Here is a 15850-nt window from a genome sequence, read left to right on the forward strand (position 1 = left end):
CTCTCAGGGGCAGCAGGTTGGTTCTCCAAAGTAGTATCAACCTTCTAATTCCATGTGGGAGATTCCATGAAAGATAGGGCTGAGGTCTACTACCCACAGCACTCCCACAGACCACCTCATTGTGGGTTTTAGATTGACTTAAAACTGTGTCTCTTGCCTTGCTAATTGAGCTTGCGGACTTCTTTAAGAATGACTTCAATACAGGCTTTGGCATGGGTGAATTACAATTTAAACTGAGCCCAAATGAATCATAGTTGAACAAGAAAATGCCAACTTTTTAAAAGTGGCATTTTTAAGCACACAATTTAAAAACCACCTTTCTTGAAAGAGATGTTAATACATTCTGAGTTCAGGGAGGCTAAACTCTATTTCTCCATCTTTTCCCAATGGAAAGTTACACTTGTAAGAAGTTACAAAGCAGCACCATCTTAACCTATGGGACAGACAGCCTAACAATAGCAAAAAAACGAAATACTTAGTAGTTAATAATCAGGACATGTAAAACACACCAGCAGATGTCCTTCCTTTCACATACACTGCGCTCTGCCCATGGGGGTACCTTGGGCCTCCCTGAGGGGCGCTTTACATGTAGGGGAAAGGAAGTGGGTGCAATTATCAGATCGACATGGCAGTTAAAATCTGCAGGTGCGGACACTGCAGGGGCAGGCCTGAGACACATTTGAAAGGCTGCTGGTGTGGGTGGCACAATCAGTGCTGCAGGCTCACTGTTAGCATTGATTTACAGGCACTTTACAGTGCACTTTACTATTAACTGACCAGTAAACCAAATATGCCATTCATGGGTAACCAATAATAATCATAATTTTCACAGGGAGCACTTGCACTTTGATACTGATCCGCCTTGGCAAAGTGCCCAAAGCATCTAAGCCAGCAAAAACAAAATCCAGTACACACTCAAAAATGCAGGCGATAGAGGCAAAATCTCACGGGAAACCATGCCAAGGTTGCCAAGTCTAACAGTCAGGTTCCATGGATGTTGCGTAGGAACACCCACAGCAACACCCATTGAATACCCCTTTCACTCAGAGCAATGCATGAAAGGAGTCAATATTTACAAGGCGATGAAAAGCCATGCAGGGTGGCTTTATATGGCCTTATAAATTTGGGCAGGCAGACTGCGTCACAGGTGTGTCAAAAGAAATAACACACCAGCGATGCAATGGGCTTGTAAATAAACCCCTCAGTTTAGACTTTAAGTATAAGTTTACCTTTGTGAATTGGGTCCTTAGACTTCAAGCCTAAGCGGACTTTGTGAACCGGGATTTGCATGTGTGTGTTTACACACAGGCTTGGACTGCTTCTGCAGATTCCCAGATGCTATACATGTTCTGTGTATGTGAGGGAAGCTTGCACTGTTTCTGACCAGATCAGTATGTGTTCTGTGGGTATGAGGTAAGCGTGTACACCTGCTGGTACTGCACCTATTTTATGTGTGGGAATCTTGCTATATGTGTAAGTCAAGCACGCACTCATACCCCCCAGTACTTTTCCTTATACTTGTATTAAATCTGAAATGCTGCTTGTTCGTTGTCTCTAATGGAGGCGTTAAATGATACTGCCCAGTGCAACCCTTGTTCCATGTGTTTGAAGAAAACACAAACACACAAAGAACTTCACACTAGCCTTTTGTGATTGCAGACCCACTTGAGCCTGACCAGTGAGGTAGGAAATTCCAGAACCATCTATGGGGGAAAACTCCACATGTTTCTTCCACTTCAAAGCTGGCACCTCAGACCCACTTCAATACACTTCTGGCACTGCGGAGAAATCTAAGTGAACTGTCCTGCTCCCAGATTCTTGCTGTGTTGCTCAGAGGCCTACCCTGTTGCATAAAGAGGGCTGCCCTGCTGCCCGAAGCCTGCCTTGTGCCCTGCTGATTGCGACCTGCTTTTCTGCTAGACCTCAGGAACATCAGAGTGGCCCTAAGGGCTAGTTTTCTGGCCTCCTATTGAGAGCTAAAGGGAGACAAAAAGCTCCAACAACATGTTATGTGCATCTGGACTCAGTCGTGACCATACAAGTGGTGCCCTCATGTCCTGGATCCTTGGAAATAGTGATAAAATGATCCCAAGCATCCTAAAATCCAAAACGTGAAACTTTGAAAAATTTCTGCCAAAAAGTGGCCTGAAAATTGAGGGAAGACTGGTATCTAGCTGCTTGTCCATCCTCCTAAGGTGCATCACTGGTTGGTCCGACTTTGGGGTAGCTCCCACTATGTTCTTCTCTGCAGCAGGAAATTCTGTTGAGTAGCTTCGATCAGGAAGCGTATCCGGCCTCATGGAGCCCTTGTCGTATACAACCTCCAGGTTTGTTTCACTGGAGATTTCGAGTTCCAAAAATCCTAATTCCAACTTCATCAAGCGGTCCCCCCCGATGACCACTAAGCCTCCTCAGACACCACCTTCTGCCTTGCCCTGCTGAACTTTACCTTCTCAAACATTTCCTCTAACATTTCTTTTAAGTCTGCAGGTAAGCTGAGACTGGGCTCAACCCACTCCTTATATCCAAACCGCGGTTGGCCATAACTTTCGACTTTGCCCTTGTCTCGCACGACTAGATTTCCTAGGATGGCACTTTGATCTTTTGGGCACCAGATTGCACTCATAATTTTGAAATAAATATCTTTGGGACTCCTGTTTGGAAATTTTGTTGTTTTGATGTCAAATAATTGTCTAGATTGAACTCTATTTTTCTAAATTACTATGGGATTTTTCTTGTGTTATGTTTTCACTTTTTTGCTGTTTAAGAACTGCATAAAAAGTTTATATATTGCTCCTAGGTTAAGCCTTACTGTTTTTGTGCCAAGCTACCAGAGGGCTAAGCGCAGATTAATGTAGGGACTTTTGTGGTTCACCCAGACAAGGATTGAGACTGTTATTTGAGAAGGGCTCACACACCCCTCAAAAACAATCCAATTTCTCACACTCAAGCTGTACTAATCTAATTGTACAGTCTTTCAAACGTATTCACTTCACTGCCGTTCACTTAACTCTCCAGTGCATTCAGTAAGAATCTTGTGAAGTCATTCCATGCCTGTTGTGTCTTTAAATTATTTCTAGGAGTGAGACAAAACTTGACTAGTGAATCCATCATATACGCATAAGATTCTGCTGCCTCCCATCTAGAATTAGAAGTTTATCCCTCCACTGTGTAGGCACCAATTCCCACAATAATGCTCCATGGTGATGCCTGTCCACCGTGGGCATTCTTAATGCCCTTACATCAGAAGTGGCCAACCATTTGTTCATCCTGCACCACAAATTTAGGCGTAGCATCTTTAGCCGATCTGGGAAATAATGACTCCCTAGTGGATATCTCCCCCTGCTACCACTATTCCCTTTGGACGTTTGTTCCACCCTGCCTTTCAAAGCCAGTTTCTTTACCTGTAGTGCACTCTTCTCTTCCAGGGCAATGCCTGTTAGCCTGACTCAACTTTCTCTCTTTGAATGTTTGTCACTCTACTCTATTTGAAGGACGATTTCTGGTTTCTTTCTGCTTGGGTCTTTCTCCTCATTCAGGGCCTCTTGGCCTGCTCCCAATAGCCTCCCCTCTTCCCACAGTTTCTCACTTCCGACTTCACGCCTCCCCCACTTTTTTACATGCTCCTTCTGTGTCAACTTGACACCTCTTCTTTCTGGTGTTTAATGGTGAAGCCCACCGCCTCTATGCTCCTCCCCCCTCTCAGGACCTAAGTAATGGTAGCTGCTGTGTTGCTGAGCAGTAGGTGCACAGCTAGCATGCCAAAGCCGTCTACAACAGGAGCTCTCGTCCAATTGCCTCCAAGCAATACTCTGCAGTGCTCCTCAGGTCGCTTGACCTGGGACTCCAATCCCCCACTGCTGCTGCACGCTGCATATCTTGGTAGGAGCCTTCACCTGCCCCCAGTGCAAGTTCCTCTGCAGCCACCCACCCACACACCCCATTCAAGCATCAGTAAATAATGAGTAAAGATGAAAGTTTGCAAGAGACTATAGGCTTTGTTTAGTGATGATGTAAGAATTTCTTTCTGTGAAGATGAGGATGCTCCACCTGAGGGCACGCCTAGTCATTACATGACAACCAAAGTTGGTTTACACGTGTGTGTTTGAGTAGGTGAAACCTTAGTTAAGCAGCAGCCACAGTCCTTATTAGTTTGAAGTCACAAGCAAGCCCCAAATTAGCCCGTGCCTAAGTCTCTGGTAGCTTGGAACAAAAGCAATCAAGCTTAACTTAGGGGCAATGTGTAAAGTATTTAAGCAGCACTTCAAACAGTAATAAATTGAAAAAACAATAAGAGATTAGAGGTTTATTTTGCCATGGTGAAATGCCAGTTTAAAATGGCAAACACAAGAACAATCCCAAACCAATTCAGGGAAATAGAGTGAAATGTAATAACTATTGGAAGACCAAAATAACAAAAATCCAATTAGCAGTACCGGATATTTTAACAGTTTAAGTGAAAATAACACCAAAAAGCACAAAGCGCCATCTGTGGTTATTTGGTTGTGCTGGACCGGGACAAAGCAAGGGCCGTCTATAGAGACCTAGTTATGACCACTGAAAAAGAGTACCTGAAATACTGGTTGCTGAGCAGTGCAAAGCCCAGTGTCAAGGATGAGTCGCAGAGCAGCAGTTCCAAGGAGCTGCGAGGCTACAATGCAAGGTCCTGAATTCATGAGGATGCCATCAAAAGAGGCTTGTGATTGGATGTCGTGCATAGAAGATGTGTCATGCACCAGCTAGTTCCAAAAAAGCTGTGTGGCTTGTGGTGCAGAGTCCTGCTTGGTCATTGAGGATGCCCATTGATGAGGAGCTTGTAACACAAAGACTTATGTCGAGGATGTATTGAGCAGTGGCAGTTCCTCTGTGCCGGCAGGCAGCAGGGGTGACAATGTAAATTTTTGCGCTGGGGATGCATCATGCAGTATTCTCTAAAGGGATGTTGGTATGATGATGTGTCACACAGTGGCTCTGATGTGGAGTGTTTCGGAGGGAATGTGTTGGTTCTGCTAGGACCACTGTTTGGCTGTCAGAGCACCTTCGGGTTCACTTCCAAGGCTCCACAACTGGTGTGGAACCACCTGAGAGGGCAGGACTCACAGCTGGCATATGACTTGTTGGCTTCCCAACCACCTCCCTGTAATGTAGTTCAGCAAACTGGGAAAAGTCCATCCTTAGCTGGACTCCCACCATCCATGATGCTAGTGTGCCTGTTAATCAAAGCCTCCTTGATGGGGTATGCCTGGTACACTTCGAACTCCTTAGATGGTGCCTTTTAATCCTTTAGATATACGATTAGATTAGTGCCCAGTCCACTTCCAGCTCTGCAGAAAATGACAGTAATTCCTTTGGCTGCTCTACTGAATGTGTACCCAGATAGTGCTACTGCTTTTGCAATCCCTGACCCCCCTTTAAGAATGCCAATGGTGGTTTGTCACTTTTTCTTGATAGGTGGAAGCATACACGAGTAGAAGAAACAAAAGTCTTACTGTGGCCAAATTGCTGCTCAGGTAATTGATTCCACAGTTTGGGATCCTTGTTTCTCTTGAATCAGATCATGATAGTCACTTCAAAAATGAGGTGATGACACATTTGTGAACAGCTAGGTGAGTCAGAGGTTCTATTGTAGTTACGGACCAGAAGTTTTAGGCATTGTGGCACAGATAAACGGGATGCTGAAATCCTGTCTTGCTGAAGTGTGTGCATCCACTGCTCTTAAGTGGCCCGATGCCCTTTCATTGGTACTGATGAGTCTGAGTCTGAGAAGCATTCTGGATCAGAGGACAGGACTGTCCCACCATGAGATACTCATGGATAGAGCCATGAGAGTTCCTGCTGTTCCTGCAGCTGGTCACGTAATTATTGCAGTTGACATGATTCTAAACTGCTGCAAAGGCCTGGCTAATATAGTGCTTTCCGTGTCACAACAGTTTGAGTTGGCAAGTCCTCTTCCAAGATAAGAGCAGTGCCATGACCTCAGTCCTGGCTATTGTATCTTGGTGAAGAAGCATGTGAAGAAGTCATGCCTGGATCCCAGATGGCGTAGTCCCTGCCAGGTGATTCTGGTCACAAGCACTGCTGTTGAATGTGGAGGCCTTCTGAAATTCATTCATGCCTTGCACATCCAGAGCGTGAAAAGGAGAGTGCATGCAAGTGTCTCAAAGCCAACTTGAGACAAGTGCAGGGTCTGTGACAAGCCACAGTGACCCTGTAGGCACCGATTTTGATCCTGGTGAAGAAACAAGTGTTGTGACCCAAGCAGGACCAAAAATTGAAAGGTGGCCAAGGAGGGGAGACAGATGGAGAGTTTTTGTGTCTAAAGAGTGGATGCCTAAAAAAGAAAGAGAAAAGGGAGCACAGTACATTGATAGTGAACAGACAGTAGTCAGGGGGTTCATTGGTGCCTAGCTGAAGGTAGCAGCTCCTGGGTGGAAGCATTTTGCTGAACGGGAAGCTGATTTGTGAATACATAAGATTGATGACAGAGAGACTGTTTTTCAGAAACCTCCATGATCCAAGCTGCCACATTTTGATATTGATTACATTTTGATTTGATTGAACTGAAGTCCACTGACATTTCTGGAAGAATGAACATTTACACTGAACTTTGTGACATTGACTTAGTTCTGATGTTCAGGGCCCAGATTGCAGTAGAAGAGTAGGGCTGTCATCTTGGATGAACATTGGTGTAGGGTTAGAGACTGACTTTGAAACATCTGATCTTGATATTCACCATGCACAATTCAACAGTTTTGCAGAATTTCACACAGATAAAAAGACTGCATATTTTTGCTATATTGAGTTTGCCATTTTTCCTTTCCGATTCATGAAACCATGTCGAGCCTTTCACCAAACCATGGTAGGGCAATAGTGGTCATACTATCAATCATTTCCATCACCCTAATGATATGCCTATTGAAAGGTTTTTGTTTCCTGGCTGAGGATATTCCTACTCAAGCTACATCTAAGCCAAATATTACTCAAAGAGAAGAGCAGCATAGATTTAATTTAAAGCCTACTTTAAATGATGCAGAAGAGCGGCATAAATGTAATTTGGAGCTATTGCATGGGAAAGAGTCTGAGGGTAACTTTTCAAATAAAGTTTTTCTTCGAGCTGTTGCATGGTTATTCACAATTAGTAAATGCTAAAGAGTGATTAGTGTGTACTTATCTGCCAGCACCTGTTGCTGGTGGTATGAACTATCACCGTATTCGATTAATGTATCCCCTAACTTGTAGCGTTGTCACTAGTGCGTTCTATATAACATGGCATTATAGATTGTCACTTTTCAAAGGTTAACAAACACATAGAACATTGAATCAGTACTCTGAAGTTGGAGTAGTAGTACACTAATTTGGATACATTTGGGGAGGTGAAACACAGCTGTCCTATAACAAAAGGAATCCTACTTGTAAGATGAATAGAGATGAGTAGGACATTATGGAAAAAAATTGAGGCAAGATGGGAACGGATTGCAAAGGATTCTGCAAATAGCATGGATACTAGTTGAGAAAAGAAAGAACAGGAATTGAAAGATGAAGGAATGCATCTTAAATTGAGTTTAGAGCTGAGGGATAACAAATCCACCTGAGATGTGATGAAGTAAGTATGAACAAGGAGTGGAGGTGAAAATTAAATGCATTTTCACTGGAAGGAAAACCCACAGTTCCTGGAGTGCAATATTCCTGGAGTGCAATACGTATGTGGAACAAATGCTTATTTCCTGTTGCCTTCAAATTGGGTAGGTGGTTGCTATATAGGGTCTGTATTTTCAAAGGTATGTCATATTTATGTAAGTAAATTAGGAGACATGGGTATATCCCCCCATGGGAGATCTGTTTGTAGTGCATCATAATTAGTGGGTGATATTTTTGGAGCTATGATTCCTTCAGTGGGCGTGAAATTGAATTATGTGAAAATTAGAATGTTGTCCACTTTAGTTGACAGATGGGCAGCTGATACTGCAAGTGCCTTAAGCTCTATACATTCATAATTTATAGCAGTGAGATCCATTGCTTCAAAATAAACTTGCTTCAGAAATTTTATTCACAAAAGAGGTTGGGATGTATAAAGTTTTGCATGTTTAGAAATGTTGCACTTATGTGCTAGATAGGAGCAGCCAGATCAACATTATGGGCAGAATATCATGTTTATCTAAAGACTTGAAGGATCCTGAAGAGACAGCTACTTGGAAAGCAATTAGAAAAGGATGTTTTGCTGTAGGCAATTGACTTACTGGACTTGGTAGTTGTCTCAAGGAGCTTTATGGAGACCTATTTGATCCTGAGTATTTAATTGTTTGATTTGTTTTTTCTTACTGATATAGGGATTCAAACCAATGAAAGGAGAAGAAAGTTTAGAACAGAACGGTGGAAATATATCAAGTGATAACAATGGAAAAAAGAGAAAGAGGTAAGAACTAGAATTGGAACAAATACAGTATTTTGGTCATGCTGAGTTGAAGGAGCTAGAGAAATCTGGATGCAAGCAGCAACTGACAGTGAATGGTTTGTGAACTGTTATGAAGGAAAGGGGGGGATGTTTGTGTGGGTAAACACCCAAAATATCGACTCCAAAATATCTACTGCCCAGAATATCGAAGTTAAAATATAGAGTGGACAGAATATCGAAATTGGGGTACAAAATATCGATTACCAAAATATAGACCTTAAAAATATAGATTACCAAAATATAGACCTTAAAAATATCGAATACCATAATATCGAATTTTAAAATATAGATTACCATAATATCGAAAAAAAAAAATTGTTATATATGGTAATATATGTGTTAAAATTATGTATTATTGTTGTAATGTATGTTTAATTTATTTAAACAAATGAATGTTATGTAATTTAATTATTGCGTAATTTAATTCCGTAGCGGGTTGTGGGTTTATAGGGGAATAGGGTGGAAAGTAATTTAATTATGGTTAATTAAATGTTAATTATATTTATATGTTTTGATAATTAATTAATTGATAATTAATTATTAATTGGTAATTTATTTTTATTAATTGGTAATTAATTTATATTAATTGATTAATTGATAATTATGTTAATTGTATTTTTTATTAATAGGAGCGGGTTGTGGGTTTGTAGGGGAATTGGGTGGGAAGTAAATTAATTGTAATAAAGTAAATAATTAATTTTTTATTTATGTGTATTGATAATTCATTGATAATTAATTAATAATTGGTAATACATTTGTATTAAAGGGTAAATAATTTGTATGAATTGCTAAATAATTTTTATTATTAGCAAAAATATTTTTATTAATTGATAATAATGTGATTTGTATTTTTTATTATTGGGAGTGGGTTGTGGGTTTGTAGGGGAATTGGGTGGGAAGTAAATTAATTATAATAAAGTAAATATTAATTTTTTTATTTATGTTTATTGATAATTGATAATTAATTTGTAATTGGTAATTAATTATTATTAATTGGTATTTAATTTTTATCAATTGATAATTAATATTTTTAAATGGTAATTAATTGTTATTAATTGGTAATTATTTTTAATTAACTTTTTATCAGTATTGATAATTAATGTCATCTTATATTTAATTTAAATCATTACTTTCCCTACTATTGCACTCTCTGGAGTTGGAATAGTAATTTTTACCCCTACGCTATCCAACGTTTTCCCTACTGTTGCACTCAGTGGAGTGGGAATAGTAATTTTTACCTCTACGCTATCCAACGCTTTCCCTACTGTTGCACTCTCTGGAGTGGGAATAGTAATTTTTACCCCTACGCTATCCAACGTTTTCCCTACTGTTGCACTCACTGGAGTGGGAATAGTAATTTTTACCCCTACGCTATCCAATGCTTTCCCTACTGTTGCACTCTCTGGAGTGGGAATAGTAATTTTTACCCTTACGCTATCCAACGTTTTCCCTACTGTTGCACTCACTGGAGTGGGAATAGTAATTTTTACCCCTACGCTATCCAACGTTTTCCCTACTGTTGCACTCACTGGAGTGGGAATAGTAATTTTTACCCCTACGCTATCCAACGCTTTCCCTACTGTTGCACTCACTGGAGTGGGAATAGTAATTTTTATGCTCTCAGTATCCACCAAAATCTCAACTTTTTAAAATTACTTATATAATGTTTACATTTTAAGCTATTTTATATTATGTTATGTATGATTTATTTAATTGTTTTTAATATTTAATTAATTTTATATTGTTTTTAATACATTTAAAAAAATCGATATTTTGGCTAACTATATTTTGACAGTCTATATTTTGGAATCGATATTTTAGTACTTACCTGTTTGTAGATAGGGAGTCGATATTCTGTCCCTCGATATTTTAGTGTCGATTTTTTGTATAGTCGATATTTTGTCCCTCGATATTTAATCACTGAACCGTTTGTGTGATGGCTCCCAAAGCTATGAGAGGGGGGAATTGATGTGCCCAAGGCCCTTTTTAAAATAAAAGTTGCATTTCTGCTTTCTGTGCATAATTACTTTTTAATTTTAGGCACAAGAGTCATTGTGTTCTCACATTAAAACAATTCTGCAACCTTACTGTGTAAAGGTCAATGGTTTGCATTAACTAATTAGTTGGGAGATGATTCTCAGCACCTGCCCTGAGTGAGATACCGTGGAGGACACAAAGCTAGGAGAAGTGGGTGGTTTGACCGCTTCCTCTCTAAAGGGTAGCTCCCAAACGTTTTGCCTTTCCCTTCTTATTTTGTCTGAATTCATTTTTGTTTACCTTAGGACTCTGTGCAATTTACCACTGATAACTAGTGCAAACGTGCTTGTGCTTGCTCCTTAAAAGATGTTAGAATTGGCTTATACCCAATTGGCATATTTAATTTACTTGTAAGTCCCTTGTAGAAAGATATTACATGTACACAGGGCCTGAAAATGAAATGCAATGAAATGAACTGATTGTGCCACACACTTAAGTAGCGCCTTAAAACAGGTCCCAGGCCTGCCATTGCAGCCTGAATGCAATTTTAAGCTGCCATACCAACTTGCCTTTAAAACACCCCTTGCCAACCCTTAAACCCCTCGTTCATTACACATAATCCACCCCAAAGATAGACCCTAGGTAGCCCTTAGGGCAGGGTACTGTGTAGTTAAAAGGTTGGCAATCTACTTCTTGGTTTTATCAGTCCTGGTAGGGAAAAACTCCCAAATGGGATTTTCACTACTGTGAAGCCTACTACCCCTCTCGTAGGATAACATTTGAGTTGCCTTATCACATTTTATTAGTGTAACTTCCAAATGTGAAGAGATAATCAAATCATGACAAGGGTGAATCCTGCATTCTAGTGAGCCTACACTTGTTTACGATGCTTCTCTCTCAAACATTCTGAAAGAATGAAAGGGTTGTGAGGGTTCAGTCTGATCCTGAGTTATGTAATTCCTTTCAAATCAATCACAACATATAAAACTGGCAATTGACATTAAACAGAAACCTTCATGTAAACATCAATGCCCTGGCAAGAAGTGCACAGCATCAAAACAGACTCCTTCGGAATATCAAGTTCTTCATTCCCGCTTAAGATATCTGCCCAATCAAAACTGAACTGCAGAATTTGTCTTTATGTCACCTCAACACAGTATCACTCCAACACAGTGCCACTTACCTCAACACAGGACAAGGTCTATACAAACTAACCACTGGTCTACACCATGAGCAAGAACCTAAATCTTCATGCACGCATAAATGCTCTGGCAAGGAGAGTGCAGTGCCAAAGCAGACTATTCTGGAAAATCAATCACTCATCCGAGCCGACGATTTCAAGACTAAAGTCCAATATCTAGTTCTAACAAAATTCAGCATTAGTAATGCCTTTTTGACCGGCATCTTTAAAATATATCTACCACCAGTAAGAGCAACACTCAACTCAGCAGAATCCTGGGTTTCGGTCCACAGCTCCCACATACTGATCTCTCTCAATTAGCTCCTTATTGAAGCCAGAAGTCAATTCAAACTAGTGTGTACTACCAACAAGTCTCTACACAGATGAACACTAATCCTGGGTCAGATTGATCTCCAATGTGACCAAGCAGATGGATCCAAATAGCTCAGAAGTTCAAATCTCACATATTACCCAACTCCTTCGAAGAGAACAATCTCCGAACCAATCTTGTTTGGACAGTGGTTCTAAGATATGAAATTTCATCCCTCCAGCTGTGAGAACCAACCCCTCACACATGATTTTCAATAAAGTGCATTAAACTTTTCTCTTTCATAACTGCTTCCAGTTATGAGAAGCTGCCTTTTGGATTTCCCCAGGAGGTCATACAGGGTCTGGGCTGTTGTGGAAGTATGATTACAGTAACAATATGACTATTTGGGACTCCTACACCTTTTGCTACTACCATTGATGAACCCTCTTAATGACATCCCACACCTCATTCCCTCAATGTTTTAAGGTATACATTAATTAAGCAATGTGAAGTGTACTGGTTCGCTGCTGGGTCTGGTACACCCTATATAAAGTGCAACTGAATTAATAAATAAGGAAATACCATAAGCTTGTGTTACTTATGCAGCAAGATATTAATACTCACCTTACTCATCGAGCATATATGGTCCGGAAAATCTCCATCACAGGGCCACAACTACATCATTGTCCTAGAACTAATGGGATGTTTCCATAAAGCTAATTATTAAAATGTTGAATATTTTTAACATTGAATTTTTCTAATATTACTATTTATTCACATTTTCTGATTAAAATAATCATATACATTTAATCAGGTACATGTTTCTTATACAAGCGTGTTTCCAGTATTTTGTTATCAGTACCTGTCTTTATCAAGAATGATCATCATGCTATTTTTAAATTTTAATTCTATAATTGCTCATGGGTAGAGAGATTGTGTGCCCACTGTCAATCACTGGGTGTAATCCTGATATGCTCTATGACAGGTTTGAGATAAAACAAGCACAATAATGTGAGTGTACAGTACTGACAACACCTGCATGGTGTGTGGATAAAAATCTCTCTGTTAGATATTGCCTATACATATGTCATACACCAATCAGCATGCAACACCCTGATGTTGGAGGCAGAGCCATTTAGCAAAACACATCATTTTTCCGAGTTCTTTTAATTTCTGCCATGGTGTACTTGTGATGGTTAGTAGAACCCAGGAAAAAGCGGAATTAAGGGTAAAAAATGTAATAGCAGAACATTATTGTGGAAATGTCACTTTACAATCCAGAAAGTATTTTAATGATATTTCAAAATAGCTTTCTCCTGCTGTTCTATGGGCTATTCTGCATGTGTTGTTGGCAGCAAGGAATTTTTCTGGTGAGTCTAGTCATACCATCCTTAACATCCTGGTTTCTAAGACTGTAGATCACTGGGTTCAGCATGGGTGTCACCACAGTGTAGAGAAGGGCCAACATCTTGTCGCGATCTTGGAAGTCACTGGGCCCGATCCGGAGATACATGCACATGCTGGTGCCGTAGAACAGGGTGAGCGAAAAGAGGTGAGAGCCGCAGGTGGAGAAGGCCCTACGTCTCCCATCTGCACTCTTTATCCTGAGGATGGTGGAAAGGATACTCATGTATGAAAAAATTATCAGCGTTAAGGGGCAAATACCAACAACCATGGCAGCAGCAAACAATCCAACCTCATTCTTGAAGGTATCTGTGGAGGCCGTACTCATCACTGCTGTTATGTCACAGTAGAAGTGGTTGATTACATTAGACCCACAGTATGGCAAACTGAAGGTGAACCCGGTCAGGACTGTTGATATAACTGCCCCCCACAACCAAGAAACAATCATCAAAGTAGTACATTTTCTTGGCCTCATGATCAGACTGTATCGTAGAGGGTTACAAATGGCTACATATCTGTCATACGCCATCATTGCAAGAAAAAGGCACTCTGTGGATCCCATTGAAGAAAACAGAAACATCTGTAGAGCACAGGACACAGAAGAAATTTTAGCTGCACTTGGGTGGAAGCCAAATAGCGACCTTGGTACTGTGATGGAGATGTACATAATTTCTAATAAAGACAGGTTGCGGAGAAAAAAGTACATTGGTGTTTGGAGGATGGATTCAACTGATACTAGGATAATGATCATCATATTGCCCGTCAAAGACGCAATGTAGACCAGAAGGAGGATCATGAAAATGATGTACTGCAGCTGCGGGCTAAATTCAGAAAATCCCTCCAGGATGAAGGTGGTAACAAAGGACTGATTGGCACAGTCCATGTATTTATCATTCGGTTATCTGCAAAAGAATGAAAGTTCTATATTAATGGACAATTATTTAGACTGGTGTAATCTGGCCCTAGTTGTATTAGTCCTTTTAGAAATTGATGCAGTGATCAGTGGTGACTTGTAAGGATTGGTGGTGGGGCGGGGAGAGGTATGGGGGTTAGAAAAAAAGTGAAAAAATAAAACTTACCTGCTGTTCTTCAGCCGCCGCCAAATCCCGATGCAGGGAGCAGGAACAGGAAGCACCCAGGCTTCCAGACTCCCATAGCCAGTCAAGACGCTGCTGAAAGCAGCGTTGTGATCGGTCTGAGTGCCATGGTTCCGCACTTAGAAGAAGACCGGGAATATCGGAATGTTCTCCACCCAGGCTGTGCAATATAGCCGGTGGAGAGCATGCAAACTGTGCATGAAAGTTTGGCAGCCACCACTCCTCCTCCCTCTGGGTCAAGGGAGCCCAGCACTGCCCCAACCTAACCTGCAATTGCAAGCGCAATACTAAAAGTGAAATGATAATAACATTCTGTTATTATCATTTTATTTTTCCTCTGTGCTGCTCCTAAAGCACTGTGGCGATGCTCCTCTGCCTTAGCAGAGGAGCCGCCACTGACAATAATGGAGAAAACATCATTGCTTCCTCGTTCCTTGTATTATCCCCAAAACATAAAGGATGAGACGAAATCAATGTAAAATATCCTACATACTCTAATCAAAGTATGTTGCCTTAATATAGCCTTATTGCCTGCCGTAGCGGGCTATACCGGCTATTAAAGGCCCACTGCAGCGTTGAAGGCTCGAGCCGAAGGCGAGGGACTTTAATAAGGCAGCGGGACGTTAATTGCCGGTATAGCCCAGCTACGAAGGGCTATAAGGCTATTAGAACATTCTGCCACTAGAGGGCAGAATGTTCTAACAAATTAAACTAAGGTTTCAGGGAGCGCGAGGGGATTGAAATCCCCTCAGGCTCCCTGAAGCTTTTGTTCACAGCCACAAAGAAGCATTGGAATGTTGGCTCTGGCTTATACCAGCCATTATAAGCCTAGAGCACTCCACTGTTTTCAATAGAGCTTCCAACGTTCCAGTGTTCTCATATAGCTTATAGCCCGCCGTAGCGGGCTATACCGGCTGTTAAAGGCCCGCTGCAGCGTTAAAGGCCCGAGCCGAAGGCGAGGGACTTTAACAAAGCAGAGGGACTTTAAAAGCCGGTATAGCCCTGCTACGAAGGGCTATATGGCTATTAGAACATTCTGCCACTAGAGGGAAGAATGTTCTAACAAAACAAAGCCTTCAGGGAGCATGAGAGGATTGAAATCCCCTCAGGCTCCCTGAAGTCTTTGTTCACAGCCAGAGCTGTGAACAAAGAGACACATTGGAATGTTGGTGCTCCGGGCTTATACCAGCCATTATAAGCCCGGAGCGCTCCATTGTTTTCAATGGAGCTCCCAACATTCCAATGTTCTATTATACAATTACATCCATATTGGAGTTCCAAAGCTAAAATATCCATGAATAGTAAAATGTAAGACTCTTTAAAGAAATATAATTTTATGTGAGCGATTTTCAGTTACAATGCACATAAATACATACATCTATTAGTGACTGTTCAATCTCTAATTACCTATTTTAAAAACTGTTGTATGC

The 15850-nt window shown here is 40.9% G+C and overlaps 1 protein-coding gene across 1 annotated transcript; it reads right to left on the reverse strand.

The window, feature by feature from the left end:
• Positions 1-13243: 13243 nt before the first annotated feature.
• Positions 13244-14206, reverse strand: LOC146796929 (olfactory receptor 2K2-like). The gene has a single exon (XM_085631454.1). The coding sequence runs from the start codon at positions 14204-14206 to the stop codon at positions 13244-13246; it is 963 nt and encodes a 320-aa protein (XP_085487580.1).
• Positions 14207-15850: the final 1644 nt, after the last annotated feature.

The sequence above is a fragment of the Triturus cristatus genome, chromosome 10, assembly GCF_964204655.1.
Source record: "Triturus cristatus chromosome 10, aTriCri1.1, whole genome shotgun sequence".
NCBI classification, from domain to species: domain Eukaryota; kingdom Metazoa; phylum Chordata; class Amphibia; order Caudata; family Salamandridae; genus Triturus; species Triturus cristatus.

Excerpts from the sequence above, each read along its gene's own strand:
- LOC146796929 (XM_085631454.1), bottom strand. The coding sequence starts at position 14,206 with ATGGACTGTGCCAATCAGTCCTTTGTTACCACCTTCATCCTGGAGGGA.